This window comes from Chrysochloris asiatica, unplaced genomic scaffold (genome assembly GCF_000296735.1).
Source record: "Chrysochloris asiatica unplaced genomic scaffold, ChrAsi1.0 scaffold00039, whole genome shotgun sequence".
Taxonomy (NCBI): domain Eukaryota; kingdom Metazoa; phylum Chordata; class Mammalia; order Afrosoricida; family Chrysochloridae; genus Chrysochloris; species Chrysochloris asiatica.
Window position 1 is genome coordinate 5,944,356 of NW_006408557.1, and position 16,816 is coordinate 5,961,171.

General features: G+C 41.2%; 1 protein-coding gene across 2 annotated transcripts in view; it reads left to right on the plus strand.

Annotated features, from left to right (window-relative positions):
* Positions 1-16,816, plus strand: part of PCSK2 (proprotein convertase subtilisin/kexin type 2) — a 416,285-nt gene that overhangs the window by 333,963 nt on the left and 65,506 nt on the right. For both annotated transcript variants that reach the window (XM_006860627.1, XM_006860628.1), the window contains one exon: positions 12,948-13,036. In XM_006860627.1, the coding sequence (XP_006860689.1) occupies positions 12,948-13,036 (89 nt within the window). The remainder of the gene's footprint in view (positions 1-12,947; positions 13,037-16,816) is intronic.

Consider the following 16,816-nt stretch of genomic DNA (forward strand, 5'->3'; position numbering starts at 1 on the left):
TAAGGAAATAGGGTCAGGAGGATTAGGTGACTTCCCAGGTCAAAGCAAAGACTTGAACCCAAGCTTCCTAAATGTTTCTTAATTCAAATATGTACCATTTTTAAAGTATAATTTTTATTATAAAAGACAGGAAATATGGTGCCCTCAGTGGACCAGGTAGCTAAGACTGTCCTCCAACAGACAAGTTGACCTGAACATGTCTGCACTGGGGATGGGGCACATGGACCAGGAACATGACAGTTACAGAAAATACAGAAAAGAATAACAAAGGAACGCAATTCAAACTTGTTACCTTTTTAAAAACAGATCCAAAAGCTCAGTTTACTCTTTTTGATTTCATCTGCAGCCTGAAAATTAGCATGCAGTGTTTGGAAGAGTATGTTTGCAAGATGAGGATATATTAAAAGGATCTGAGGGCTTTTTCACATGAAGTTTGTTTTACCTTCTTGACTTACAACCCTGGGTTCTAGCATTCGCTGAGCCAATAAACTGTTTACAGACATAAAGTTACCAAACAAACATCACTAAGCAGGAGTCCTGGTGTGCCTGACACATTGTGCCTGACACAATGACACTTAGCAACAACGAAGGATCTGTAGAACATGTTCAGGAGATGGCATGGGTGAGTGCTCTGAAAGTTAGACATACGCAAGAAGTCAGCATTCTATAAACTCTTCTTGGAAGAAGGGCATGAAAGGTTTGGACCTGTAGCTAGGAGAATCATTCTATTGCACTCTGGGAACATTGCTATCTAGAGACTCTGGTGGCTTTGACTGGTCTGGCATCTGCTAGTGGTCCAGCGTGAGTCTCTTGCCAACTATGGGCCACTCAGGTATGTCACAGGGTAATGGCAGGTTGTCTCGTGGCATGGACATCAAATCTGATGTCCCCTGTCTAATCACTAGAGTCAGAGCTCTTGAAAAATACTCACTTCAGCACACATTGACCCATCAATAAAGGGCTCACTGACACTGATCAGCAGTGGGTTTATTGCTATATTGACCATTCCAGCCACACTGTCTACCACAAAGGCCAGGTGAAATGCAGAAGCCATCGCTACACAGTGAAAAGCAGCCAGCTTACCACCAGGGCATTATCATTGCCATGGAAAGTAGTCAATAAAATGCACAGAGATAATCTCAGTCAAGCAAATACTTGGTTGAGAAGCAAGTTCAGAAGCAGTATATATCCCTCTTGGGCTTTCCTGACTCCTCAAACTGGTCAAACCCTATCCTTAATCTTCTTTGTATGCTAGTTAGCTTGTTTTCCCTCAAGTATACATTTCCTTAAGAAGAATGTATCTAAAAATCTAAGCCAAGGACATCATACATATGCAGAGTTGCTCTTAGGGGATGTGAATAGTAGAATTTATTACCCCATACTTCATTTAAACTTATTAGATTGTTCCTTTTTAAGCAGAGCAATTGTATTTATTCTACTGTGAAGTATTTAATAATTACATGCAGTTTCTGAACTCCAGGGGTATATCTGCAACACAGTTGAGAATTTTGCAAAAGAGTATCATTTCCTCCTATCTTGTGATCAGAGAAATGCAGATGACCAAGCAGAAACATAATAATAACCCACATCACAAAAGGTGTAAAATACTATGCATGTAATGAGCATCAGTAGTATATAAAACAGATACAATTGCCTTGCTGTAAGGCATCAGGAGCCAGCATCACATTATTTTTCTTGCCAGCACTCAATAAATATGGATTGGCTGGTTGATGGATGGGTGACCTGCCTTTTTAGTCATGCTGAGATGCTGAGTAGTCTTGACACCTGTCCGTTTTCAGGATGCCTGTTTCTCTCAAGGGTCGTAGTCCACATTTTGTCAATAATCCCCCAGACCTACTAGGTTTTAGGTCAATGTTTGGTGATGCGTTGCAGATCTGTATTCCATTATTGTGCGGTTGTCCATAAAAATCCCTCTTGCATAGCATTCTTTTGACAGGTGTTCACCATGGAAATGTCATCCCTGCCATGAGCAATATTTATGGGGTGTCACAGGCTGCAGCACACTCTATCTATGAAGCTCTAGAGAGGAGAGATTCTGGATTATATATGCCACTCCTGGCTGCAAAAATAAAGTTTACTATAAATTCAGAAAGAGAGAAGACATTTATTACTCAAGCATCGCAAGTAGGGGAAAGGTGAGAGTAAAACAGAAGCTGAACAGCAATTATCTTTAGATGAGCAAATTTGATTGACAGCATTCATTAAACCTGTGAATTAGAAATATTTTCCATGATGAACACTTTTCTTTATTAAAAGTCATATTTCATTTTGAAGAACCCTAAGCACCAGGCCAAAGAAGAACATGTAAGAAAAATTGTCCTCTCTGGTTGGCTGTTTTCACACTAATATAAACTAATATTTTACCCCAGTGATGCTTATTGGTTTAAAAATAGATGAACCTCATTACTTTGCATCTTTGTGGACTAATTCTGAAATCACCTCCTGGATAATAAAACTCACACTGCTTTCAAAGGTCTAATCTAACTTCTTTTCATGTGAGCTTTGAGACTATCTCGTAAACTGATATTAGCTCAAATGTTGCTGCTTGCAACCAATCCTCTCTAGGGTTCAAACCAGAGCGTGGTGAAACCCAACAGATTTTAATTTTAACTATTCCAAGCCATTAGAGCGATATCATAAAGTGGTTTTTCTTTTGTTCTATTTCTGCTTCTCTACTTAGATTAGACTAGTCTTCATTATTTAAATTTTGCCTTCATCTCAAAAAAGAATTATTTAAGGATTATTGAGAAAAGTGTCAATAAAATAAATACCTCCATGTTGGTCTAATCATTTCTGCTTTGAAAGCTAATGTTGTGAATTAAATTTAAAGGTATTTTGTAGTCCTCAGCTAGCAATAATTCTTTTTTTATTAAAAGAGAAAACAACATTAGATTAAGATGGACAAATGTTTTGATAGTTGTTTGATATTGAATAAGTGACACTTGAATCAGTTTAAAACTCCCATCTTAAAATGCCTTTGTGTGAACTCAAACCTTCAATCTTTACAGCTGGTAACCAAGCTCATTAACGATTGTTGTTAAATGCTGTTGAGTCAGCTCTGACTCATAGCAACCCAGTATAGGTTTCCAAGGACCGACTAATGAGTTTGAACTGCCCACATTGTAGTTCAAACCAACTTTGTGGTCCATTGCTTATCCTACAGTGCCACACGAGGACTCCATATCACAGATTATCAACATACACATACAACATTTGGTACCTACAGAATGGCACATGGCAGGTGCTCCATACACAACAGTTCATATAATCATGGAACTCAGTAAAGAGATTTCTACAGGGAACAAAGTCAAGGGTTCTCCATCTGGCTAGAAAACTAGGATAACTTATACCAGAGGGATAAAGGGGTGACCCGGTTATTCACCCATTTCCCACAGGTGTTCATACTCTCATCTGAGTTTTTGACAAACCAGATAACAGTAGGCAGTAAGGTTAAACATTCTGACAAGAATTGAGGTGTATGTGTTTCTGCATTGCTGATTAAATGAGGAATTATATCCAAAAATAGCTTAGATACATGAATCAACGTTTAAATAGTAGGAAAATGGAAATGCCTAATCTCCACAAGATGAGGAGCCTCCCACTTGCCCAGAAAAGCATTGGGTAGTTGTCAGCTGCTCAAATGGTTTCCATAAAACACAGCTTTGCACATGTTCATCTCCCTAAACCACAACCTTTTATATATTGGGCATTAGCCACAAAACGTGGTTGATGCTTAATTACATGGGTAGTCTCTGAATTTAACCATTTTAAATTTTTTTAAATAATTTTAAGCTCCCTGAACCAAAGGAGAAACACTGAAGACTCGGTGTCACCATAACAAAACCCCAGTCACCACACCAGCCTCAAGGCATGCATGTTAAGTGCATCATATGAACTGCATTATGGGAACTGCAACCATTTTTTTTTTCTGTTCATCAAGTACTGCTTTACACTGATGCTTGTCACATCTTTCAGTATTTGGGATACCCTTGGAACTCATTTATTTCACTTATGTATTGTTGTTGTTGTTGCTAGGTGCCATCGAGTCGGTACCAACTCATAGTGACCCTATGCACAATAGAACAAAACACTGCCCCATCCTGAGCTAACCTCACAATTGTTGCTATGCCTGGTCCCATTGCTGCTGCGACTGTGTCAAACCATCTCGCTGGGGATCTTCCTCTTTTTCTCTGACTCTCCACTTTACCAAACATAATATCCCTCTCCAGGAATTGGTCCCACCTGACAATATGTCTGACAAAATACATATGAGGGACAGAGTCTGGTCATCCTAGCTTCCAAGGATGTAAAGTACCAGGCTGTACTTTTTCCACAACAGATCTGTTTTTTCTTATGGCAGTCCATGGTGCTTTCAATATTCTCCTCCAACACCATAGCTCAAATGCCTCAATTCTTCTACAGTCTTCCTTATTCACTGTCCAACTTTCGCATGCATATGAGGTTATTGAAAATACCATAGCTTGGGTCAGGCGCACATTAGTCTTCACACTGATATCTTTGCTCTTCAACACTTTAAAGAGGTCTTGTGCAGCAGATTTGCCTAATGCAATATGTTGTTTGATTTCATGGCTACTGCTTCTGTGAGTGTTGATGGTTGAGCTGAACAAAATAAAGTCTTTCTCCATTTATATGGATGTTGTTTATTAGTCTAATTTCCAAGATTTTTGTTTTCTTTATATTGAGATACAACACATACCAAAGGCTGTGGTCTTTGATCTTCATCATTTTATGTCATCTTCACTTTCAGCAAGCAAGATTGTAGCATCTGCATATCATATGTTGTTAATGAGTCTTCCTCCAATCCTGATGACATGTTTTTCTTCATATAATCCAACTTCTCTGATTATGTGTTCAGCATACAGATTGAATACCTAGAGTGAAAGAATACAACCCTGGTGCACACCTTTCCCAATTTTAAACCATTCAATGTTCCCTTGTTCTGTTCAAACAACTGCTTCTTGCTCTATGTACAGGTTCCTCATGAGCACAATTAAGCATTCTGAAATACTCATACTTCACAATGTTTTCCATCTCTTGCAATCTCTAGTATCATTTCTATCATGCAATCTCTAGCATCATTTCTATCACCCCGACTAAGGCTATGACTTAGTGTTGTTGTAAAGCAGTCCTGTAGATGGTTTCTGAGGAGCAGCTAGTGTGTTTAGCAATTCACACAATAAAAAGCCTTTGTGTAGTCAATAAAGCACAGGTAAACATCTTTCTGGTATTCTCTGCTTTCAGCCAACATCAATCTGACATCAGCAATGATATCCCTCATTCCATGTCCTCTTCTGATTCCGTTTGAACCTCTGGAAGTTCTCTGTCAATGCATTATTTTTATGTAATTTATTTTACTTTTTTGTTGTTGATAAAATACACAGAACATAAACCCAATTCAAACATTTCTACATATACAAATTCAAAGTCATTGGTTACATTCTTTGACTTGCACAGCCATTCTCACTCTATTTTTCCTAGTTGTCCCTCCCCCAGAAACATAAACTCACTGTCTACTAAATTTCTTATCTAATCTTTCAAGTTTCTAATGTCAGTTTGATCCCATACAGATTGATCCTAAAAGAGCATAATGCTCAAGGCATATATCCTTTACCAATTCAGCTAGACCACTGTTTGGGTTTAAGAAGACTTCAGGGAATAATTTTGGCTTAAGGTTTAAATTTTTTCTTATGGCAATAGTTTCAGGGGCTCATTCAGCCTCCAAGTTCCAAGAAGTCTGAAGTCCATGGAAATTTGATTAAGATTCTTCTATAAAATCTTTAATCAAAATATTCAGTAAGGTAGCTTGGCACTAGGACGTAGTGAGGTTACTGAGTAGTACCCAGGGCAATCTCTAACTTGTGTTTGCTGAAACATTTCCATTTGTATTCCATCAATTCCTAGAGCCTTGTTTTTCACTAGTGCCTTATGTGCAGTTTAGACTTCTTCCTTCAATGCCATCTGTTCTTGATCATATACTGCCCTTTGAAATTTTCTGTTCAGCTCTTTCACTTCAACATTTTTTCCAGTCGCTTTTGTTTCTCTACATTCAAGAGCAAGTTTCAGAGTCTCTTCTGACATCCATTTTGGTCTTTTCTTTCTTTCCTATCTTTTTAATGACCTTTTGCTTTCTTCATGAATAACAGTCTTGATGTCATCCCGCAACTCCTCTGATCTTTGGTCATCAGTGTGTAGGCTCTCATGGATTTGTTTTAATTTTCTTTAACTTTAGCCTAAATTTACAAATGAGTAATTGATGGCCTTTTCCACAATCAGCCCCTGGCCTTGTTTTAGCTGATGAAATTGAGCTTCTCCATCATCTCTTCTCACAGATGTAGTCAATCTGATTCCTATGTATTCCATCTGGAAAGGTCCATGTGTACAGTTGCCATTCATGTTGTTAAAAAAAAAAAAAAAGGAGGTATTTGCAAGAAATAAGTTGTTGAAACTTATTTCAAATTCTTGAAAAATTCTATCATGCAATCTCTAGTATCATTTCTATCACCCAGACTAAGACTATGACTTAGTGTTGTTGTATAGCAGTCCTGTAGGTGGCTTCTGAGGAGCAGCTAGTGAGTTTAGCAATCTAGTGCTTGTCCTACAGCGCCACACCAGGACCTGACAGACTGGTTGTCTCTCTGGGGACTGCAGGGTAGTGGGTAGAGCCACAGGTCTTCATGTGGCCACCACAACAGCCATTGCAGACTGCTTCAGAGTAGTTTTCCTCCAGTTACCATGATAATCTATCTGAGTCCTGGTTTTAACCCCAAACCCTCACCTATGGTGTTATCCCTCTAACATGTTTACCCATCATATTAATTATTGATTGCTACAAAAATTTTGCCTAACAAACCACCCCAGTACTTGTTAGCTGGAAACAATAAGCATTGATTATTGCTTATTGAAGGAGCTCTGGTAGCGAAGTGGTTATGAATTGGGCTGCGAACCACAAGGTCAGGAGTTCGAAACTACCAGCTGTTCCGTGGGAGAAAGATGAGGCATTCTGCTCCTGTAAAGATTTACAGCCTCAGAAACCCTGTATGGGATCGCTATGAGTCGGAACTGACTCCACGGCACACAGCCACCACCACCACCATTGCTTATTGGTCAGTTGGCCATTTCGGCTGATCTGGTCCAGGCTCAGCTTGTCTTAACAGATCCAGGAGAATCCATGATCTCCTGGCCAGATGGCTGACACTTGCTGGTTTAGGATGTTCTCACTCACGTATCTGGAATGTGAACAGCTGTTGGCTGGGGTGACAGACATGCTTGGGTTGTGTGTCTTTCATCAATCAGAAAGCTAGCCCGGGTTTGTTCACATGAGGGTGAAAGCAGGCATTCAAGACCTCTAGTGGCCAAAACATATCACTTCTGTTACAACTGACCAAATATCTAACAAGGCCAGTCCAGATACAAGGGACAGGGAAGTAAATATACTTCCTTCGTGAGAGGGTGAAGTGTGAAATTAAAAATTGAGCAAAAGTCCAGGAAAGGGTGATGGGTTGTGAACTTTTGTGCAATGCAACTCATTCTGCTCTCTTGCCACTTGTCCTCCCATTGACCTTTGCTGAACAAGCGGCAGAGAGTTCTCCACTTGTATTTCCCCGTCTGACTTACTGAAAGTTCTTAAGTAAAGGAGTGACCAAATACAAATGCATTCAGATTTGCCTGACATTCAGAGTTGCAAGTGTCTGCCTGAGGGAGACACTCAAGGCTGTTGAAACAGAGCATACAGTGATCGAGGTTTCAAAAAGACAAGGTGTCATGAATAATTATAGGGAACCCCATTAGTTGCTTACAATTAATTAGTGTCACCTGATTTAGCAATGATATGTTTCTTCCCATATGTTCCTCTGGAAAGTCTGAAAATCAATTCCCACTTAAAGGCCAAAATTAAGGATCCAGAAGCATTATTCAGTGTCCTTCATGTCCACAAATCATTTTGCATCCTTTAGATATCCTTTAGACCACCATCCTTTAGAAAGCAGTTTGGGGACAGAGATGGGCTTATTGCCTTCTTGGGAAAATGGTAGGGAGGGTTCAGGAATTGAGCATTGGTCTCAGACCTGGCTCAGCCACTTTCTCACTGTGCATCTTTGAGCAAGCTCTTTACCTCTCTGAGATTCAGCTTTGCTCTCTGTGGAATGGGAGCAGAGATGCCTGCACACAGCCCTGTGTGAGGATTAAAGGGCACAAGACAAGCAAAACATTAACATTAAGCACAGGACCTGGTAACAGACAGAATACTTGTCCAGTAAATAGCAGACTACTCCTCTCTCCCATAAGGAGCTCTGGTAGCGTAGTGCTTACGAATCGGACTGCGAACTGCAAAGTCAGCAGTTCAAAACTACCAGCTGTTCCGCGGGAGAAAGATGAGGTTTTCTGCTCCTGTAAAGATTTACAGCCTCAGAAACCCTGTACAGGGTCGCTACGAGTCGGAACTGACTCCACGGCACGTAACCACCAACCAAACACCACTCTTCTCTCCCATAGCCCCTCAGTCAGGGCTCCTCACAGGAGAGGGCCAATTAGTACGTCTGTATCTTCACAGATATTGTGCTTAGAAAGGAGATCATTCCAGGGATAATTATGAAATAATAAGGAAATTAATGCTCAGCCAAATTAGAAATGGGATTGATTTCTAAACTTCTATTAAATGTTATTTGCACACCATGGTGCCTTTGTACAATAAGCATTGGAATGCAAACCACAAGGTTGGTGGTTTGAACGCACCAGATGCTCTGCGGGAGAAAAATAAGGTTTTCTGCTTCCACAAAGATGCACAGCCTCGGAAATCCGATATAGGGTAGCTATGAGTTGGAACCAACTCAATGGCACTTAACAACACTTGTTCAGTGCAAACTAAACAGCAAACAAGCCATTTACATTCTAATTAGATCCACTCAAGTTCCATTTTTGAATGTACATGTGGATATTTTAAATATACATGTATTTTATGTCTGATACATATTTTGGTGGTGGTGGTTATGTGCCATGGAGTTGGTGTCGACTCTTAACGACCCTGTATGGGGTTTCCAAAACTAAATCTTTACGGGAACCGGAAGTCTCATCTTTCTCACGGGGAGCAGCTGGTAGATTCAAACAGTCTACCTTGCAGTTAGCAGCCCATCCCATAATCCACTACTCTACCAGAGGTCCTTATGTATTATAAATCAGTATATATTCAAATGTATAATATAAGTATATATGATATAAATCTATTTAGATGTATATGTTAATAAATATATCTAAATGTGTCCTTGTTTGCTACTTGCTGTTCAGTTGGCCCCAACACATACACAGTGGGACTGGTTCACTGTGATCCATAGAGTTTTTCATTGTCTGACTTTTGCAAGCTCTTCTGAAACCTATCCAGCACCATAGCAACACACAGCCTCCAATGAGAGATGAGGGTGGCTCACATTAGGCACATTGGCTGGGAATTTAATCAGGGTATCCCTACTGGACCACCACTACCCGTCATATATAAGTGTAATGTTGTTGTTGTTAAGTGCTGTCCAGATGGTTCTGACCCATAGCGACCCTATATGGAGATTCCAACGAGCGGCTGGTGAGCTTGAACCACCGACCTTGCAGTTCAAATGGCTTTGCAGTCTAGCACATTAACCCACAGCACCACACCAGGACTCCTATATAAGTGTAATGTTGTTGTTGTTGTTGTGTGCCATCGAGTCGGTTCCGACCCATAGCGACCCTGTATAGGGTTTCCGAGGGTGTAAATCTTTACGGGAGTAGAAAGCCTCATCTTTCTCCCGCGGAGCGGCTGGTAGTTTCGAACCGCTGACCTTAAGGTTCGCAGCCCGATTCGTAACCACTACGCTACCAGAGCTCCTTATATAAGTGTAATAAGTGTATATAAATACAAATATATGTTTAAATATAAGCATTTGAATTATGTATATATAAAACAATGTAATTCTTTTATATTCCTCTTTGTGTGTGTATGTGTGAGTTTCAGTGTTTATACGTGGTATTTTATTTCACTTTTTTTTAGCTTTTGGAATAGGAAGATAGCCACAAAAACCACATCCGTGACAGACTACCCCACTTAGTTAAACCATAATGAAGCACTTTCTCAAAAATCTTAAATGCGGTTTACAGAGAGCTTCAAGACATTAAGTTAATACTAGTTTGCTCAGCACTTCAAATTTTCCACTGATTTTTTTCAACTGACCTCTGTATCAACTACAAGGTTAATTTACATACAATATGCATAAGATTCCTCAACCCAGGGCATTTTCGAGACTGTGAGATATATAGCCTTTATGGAGGCAGGAATGACAAAGAAAACTCTGTAACTTTTTTCAGTCTTTTGAATGTGATGTTTTTAAAGAGCTGAAGCAATAGCATTCAAGAAGAGCACACTAGCCAACTGTGAAATTACAAATGAGCTCCTTCACCCAGGTTAAACAGAGGGTGGCAAGGTGCCCTTTCTGCCCAAGCCATACATAAGACTGTGCCCACACCATTCCATCAGACATGGTAGTTTGTATGATCAGCTCAATCCTTTGACGTAAACCATTAAAATGGATTTTGCAGAGTTGGGGTCAGTATGGCATCATTTGAATCTATCACGTCTTGGTACCGTTTGGGGCTTAAAAGACAGCATTTCGATTGGTTTCCAGTTCAGCTTATTTCTGTTGTCTATTGCCTCTGGCATTGCATGATAAGCACTGGATTGCAAAGTCGGTTTGAACCACAATGTCGGTGGTTCAAACCCAGTAGCCACTCCTTGAAAACCCTATACATGGTGGCTATGAGTCAAAACTGACTGGATTAAAAAAAAAACAAAAAACTGACTGGATAACACTTAACAACAACAACAACATTGTCTCTTAATAAACTACTGCAAAACTTGGTGGCTTTAAAAAGAGCAAACACTGATTTGCTCACAGCCCTGTAATTTGAGCATAGTGTTACTGGGTGATTGGCTGAGTCTGGAGGATGCAGAATGTCCTCCATCACACTGACATCTGGTGTTTTGTCTCAGGTGCTCAGAACAGCTGGAGAGATTTCTCCATACCCACAGGGCTCTTCTCATTCATAGGCTAGCCTGAGTTCCTGCACACCACACCTGCGTCCCATGCAGGTGAAAGTGGAAGCTACAGGGCCTCTGATGAATTGGTCCAGCATCTTTCTACTGTGTCCTCTTAGTCAAAGCAAGTTACATGACCAGGCCCATTCAAGGAGAAAGGAAATATGTACTGAGAAAAAAGAACTGTTAGGAACCTTTCGGTATATAGGAGGGGATAGGTGAAAATTAATAAAACTCACTGTGTGTTGCAGACAACACTCTATTAAATGAGTCCTAAGAAGGTCTTGTGTGGTGCTGTGGAGACCTGGTGTGGCACTTTAAGTTAATGCACCAGACTGCAAAGCCGTTTGAACTGCAAGGTCGGCGCTTCATACTCACTAGTGGCTCCTTGGAAACCCTAAGTCGCTATGGGTCGGAACTGACTCAACGGCACTTGACAAAAACAAGAAGGTCTTCCTCAAAATTTAAGTCTGGGCAAGCCATGGAAAAATGATGTAATGCCTGGGATTCTTAGTGCAAGTTATTGCCAACATATGCTTACACACAGATGCCATGGAGAAAAGTGGGAATCGGTAACATCCAGTTTGTTCTCAAAGGTGATTATGACACAATGACCCCATTATTGTGTCATAATGGGCAGCATTATACCCCAAATGGAGCTCTGGTAGCGTAGTGATTACAAATAGGGCTGTGAACCGCAAGGTCAGTAGTTTGAAACTACCAGCTGTTCCCCAGGAGGAAAAATGAGGCTTTCAGCTCCCGTAAAGATTTACAGCCTCGGAAACCCTGTACAGGGTCGCTATGAGTCAGAACCGACTCAACGGCACTTAACAACAACAACAACAGGCAGCATTACACCCCAAAGTACTGAACCAGCCTTGGAAATAAACTGGTTCAATGCCAGCACTTCAAGAAATGAGAGCAATTCCAACAAGCACAACCTTTACATTGTGTTTCATTTCCACAGGAAACCTGTTACTGTGTTTTCTGCAGGAAGGTACTTAGAATTCTAAAGTAAAATCAAATCTTTAAGACTAGGGGGTGGGGGTAGTGTAGGGGGCAGGCTTGCAGGGTATACCCTTTGGTTGGTTGATGGTGCATGGAGGGGATTGTAACCATGGCAGTGATACGATATACGATAGAATGAATGTAAAACTAATGTTCTCCCATGTTTATCATATAATTCACAATAAAACACTAAAAAAAAAAAAAAAAAAAAATCAAATCTTTAGGTTTATATTCTGAGAAGCCTTGTTTGTTTGTTTGTTTCTCTCCTGTGGTAAAACCACCCAAAGTCAAGAGGGCAGATGAAGGGGAAGAGACAGGAAGTTGGGACATGTGGCTGGAACTCACAGCAAATTGGGTAGGGCCATGTGCCAGGCTGTGTCAAGCTGAACCAATGAATTGATACAATCTAAAAACTTCCTCTAGGTCTCTGGGCAGTGCTTACCTTTTCAGCTGCTAACCAAAAGTCTGGAAGTTCAAACCAAACTTTTTTTTTTTTTTTTTTTTTTTGCTTACTCTCCCCTCCTATATACCGGAAGGTTCCAAACAGTTCCTTCTTCTCTGTACATATTTCCTTTCCCCTTGAATGGGCCTGGCCTTGTAACTTGCTTTGACCAACAGGACACAGCAGAAAGATGCTGGACCAATTCATCAGAGGCCCTGCTCATAGAGGTACCTCAAAAGAAAAGCCTCACTATCTATTTCTGAAAGTCTTAAGGAGCATGATTCTACTTAGACACATATGAGGTCACCGTGAGTCACTCAGCTTAATGGCAAGTGGTTTAAGGAAGCTCCTCCAAGTTCTTCTGGCACCGTATCCACAACCTGACTGTGTTTTTCTTCACAGCCACGGGACCCGATGTGCAGGAGAGGTGTCTGCTGCAGCCAACAACAATATCTGTGGGGTCGGGGTGGCATACAATTCCAAGGTCGCAGGTAAGCTGTCCCAGGACAAACTACAGGTGCCATTCTGGGAAACCAGACCCAGGGGGTCATCTTTGTTGGTCTCCAGGCAAACCAGAAACCAGCAAAAAACCCCATTGGAGCAGAATTGCTGGTAGTGTTATATTAGCAAGAGAGATTTTTTTAAAAAATCTCTTTCTACACTGCTTGCTAAGAGGTTTGCTTGCTCTGACTGCTAAATTGCACAGAAGATTACACCTGGAAGATTTGGCAATGTAAGTAGACTCGGCTTTGCCCCTCAGGTTTCAGCTCACTTTACTTGTGTACAACCAAAATGCTGGCATTAAAATGTCAGGAGCCACTATTAGCTCAGGAGAAAGCATCTCACTGTGCTAATATTTTATATGGTGTGGCGCTGCAGGGTAAGCACTGGACTGCTCACCTAAAGGTTGGTGGTTCAAACCCACCAGTCACTCCTTGGAAACCCTATATAGGGTCGCTATGAGTCAGAATGATTCGAGGGCACTTCACAACAATATTTGATATATCAAGTGTCTACCTGCTGTGGGGAGTTCTGCTGTGGTAATATAGGATAAGAACTAGACCAAAAGATCAGTTTGAACCACAAGGCCAGCGCTCCTTGAAAACCCTATACAGGGTCAATATGAGTCATCATGGTCTCAATGGCAGTTAACAACAGCATCCACCTGCAGTAGAATCTCAGGGGAGGCAGGATCTCTACTCACCAGTAGAACTGGAGGCCACTAAGACACAGAAGGCATTTCAAAGTAGCTGGGGTTTTTTAACAAAGGGATCTGTAGTACGACTACTGACAAAAGTTCGGAGTCTGAAGCAGCTCTTAGCTTTCTGGAAATTCATTGGGAGTCCTTTCGCGATCTGCATCATTTTTTTTCTAACTCCTCTCTCATTATTTGCCCACTGAAAACCTATGAGCTGCTCACCAAATGGGCCTAATCCCCCTGCTTTCTTAGTTTGGATCCCTTACAAGACAAAGGATTTGCATGCCAGCAGTTGATTGGGAATCTGGTCCCTGGAAGATTAAGTGAAGGAATAGGGAAGGAAGACAATGATGGGAGGGAAGCCAGCAGTGTGTTGATGAGCTGGGTTACTCATGCAAACAACTGGGACTTGATCTAGGAGACGGTGGGAAGACCCATCAGAAATCTCCCATGCAAAGGCCAAGAGGCTAGGGAGTTTACCCACCAACTCCCATCCTTTGTTGGTTTGGGGTGCCTCCTGAATCAGTAACGCCTAGTGCAGTCAGTCTGTGAGCAGAAATCCTTAGACCAGAGGAGTCCCCAAACGAACAAACATGGTGCCTCTGTTTAGGTGGCTAGAATAGGGGTGGGATCACTACCCTTGTCCCACTGCTGACTGCCCTCCAAGGCCAGCTCCAGCGTCTCAAAGACAATAGACACAGCCTCATTTTCACAGCAAGCCTCTGAGGTTCAGAAACTAAGGAACAGCCCATTTTTGATGCATTGCCCAGTCAGAGAGTTTGAACAGGGGATTCCCTCTCTGCCTCGTTCACTGCCTTAGCCCCAGCCCTGTCCTTCAGTAATCACACATAGATATCAGCCGTTTTCATACACTCCTTTATAGAGCTTTCTGACCTAGGGAGTCCAGAGCACCACCTGGTGGCCAGTTGAGATCATTGCAGGTCTCTGGAGATCCAGGTTAGAGGTTACAGAGACTGATCTGAAACAGGCTAAAGTGCTGTGGAATATTAGTCCAGAAAGATAAAGAAAAGTGAAGATTAGGTTATAAAATGAGCTATGTAAACAGAAAAGGGAGCAAAAAACTTTGATAATCTCTTCATGTTCTTTTTAGTCTATTAGAGTTCCTCTTCTTTCAATTAAAGAGCGCTGGTAGCACTGAGAGATAAGTACTGAACTGCTAATCACAAGGTCCGCAGTTCAGACCCATCAGCCACTTCATGGAAGAAAGATGAGGCTTTCTGATCCCTCAAAGATTTACAGCCTCAGAAACTCTATACAGTGTCACTGAGTCTGAACTTACTCAAAGGCACCTACCAACACTTTTCAATTGGGGTTTCTTTTTCTTGTTCATTTACAGACTTTATTCACATACCCTACCTTCACATGCCCTGTTAGTTTGAGTTAGTGCTAATGTCTCTTGATGCAGAAAGCATCAAGAGAAGATGGAAGGAATACACAGAGTCACTGTACCAAAAGGAAATGGTTAATGTTCAATTCTTTCAAGAGGTAGCATATGATCAAGAGCCAATGATACTGAAGGAGGATGTCCAAGGTGCATTGAAGGAATTGGCAAAGAACAAGGCACCAGGAATTGATGGAATAAAAATTGAAATATTTCAGACAGTGAGGTGGCACAGGAGGCACTCACTCATCTCTGCCAAGAAATTTGGAAGACAACTATCTGGCTGACTGATAGGAAGAGATCCATATTTGTGCCCATTCCAAAGAGAGGTGACACAATGGAATATCAGATAATCTCTTTGATATCTAATACAAGTAAAGTTTTGCTAAAAGTAATACAGAAGAGAGAACAAACAAGATGGAGGATCAGGTAGAAGTGCAGTAAGGAGCTCCACCAACAACAATACAGAATACCCGACCAAGCAGCCTCAGGGGATGGTCCCAGAACTCTGAACCACATATAAAGGAATATGTAGAAGGTTGGAAGGCTTACAGCTGGGGGAATTTGTGGCAGAAGCAAGAAATCCATTGCTTTCTAATTCGAGATATTCAGCTGCTCAAGGAACTGCCATCTTGGGTGAGACCAAGCCGGGGGAGGATCAGAGTGGCCACAGATGCCTGGTAGAACTGCAGAGATAAAGGTGTGGACATTCTTCTCTTTTGGTAGCTGTTCATTGGTCCCTTGCTGTCTACGCACCCCCATTCGGGTGACTATAGGGGTGCCTGAGCTAGTGGGCACCCAGCCCCACCCTCAAAGGGATGTACTACACATGCACACAGATCTCCTTGAAATTTAAAGAGACAGTTTCCAATTAAAACCAAACAGCCAGAGCCGGCCCTGAACTGCTTACAATTAGAAAAAAGGCCTTAACGGGGATTGTGGAGTGGGACAAGCAGACAAAAAGGAAACAGGCAAATCCTAAATTACTTCAAAATGACCAACATTGGCATCTTGAAATTTCTCAAGAAGAAGATTGAAAAGGGAAGCCCATTTCCTGATCACATCTACCTCGAGGCAATCAGAAAGAATAAAAAAATACCAAAATACATATCCATCTGAGTATTAAGGCCACAGATAACCCCTGACGATGCCCAAAAAACAGAGGCAGATGACCATATCTGCACATGTCCAGAAATGAGATAAAGTGACTGAGGCAAATGAGCTGGAAGTAGACCTAAACTCCATACTGGAAGATGGGCAGGCTTTGGAAATGCCTGAGAAGAAATTCAGAAAAATGATCAGAAAATGTATCAAAACACTATACAATGGAGTTAACAAAAATAAGGAAGAAGTCAGGAAGGCGCTACAGGAACAATCAAATAAGATAGATAGAGCACTGGAAACAATTAAAAATCTACAGAAAGAGGTCCAAATGATTAATAATAGAATATCAGAAATGGACAATACACTGAAAGGGCAAAGGATTAGAATTGAAGAGATAGAAGCTAGAGCTAGTGAGCTAGAAGATAAATCTCTCAACACTACTAAGATAGAAGAACAAACATGAAAAAGAATAAAGAAATCTGAAGAAGGCCTAAGATTCATGTTGGATAACATGAAGAGGAATAACATAAGAATTATTGGCATTCCAGAACAGGAACAATCACACAA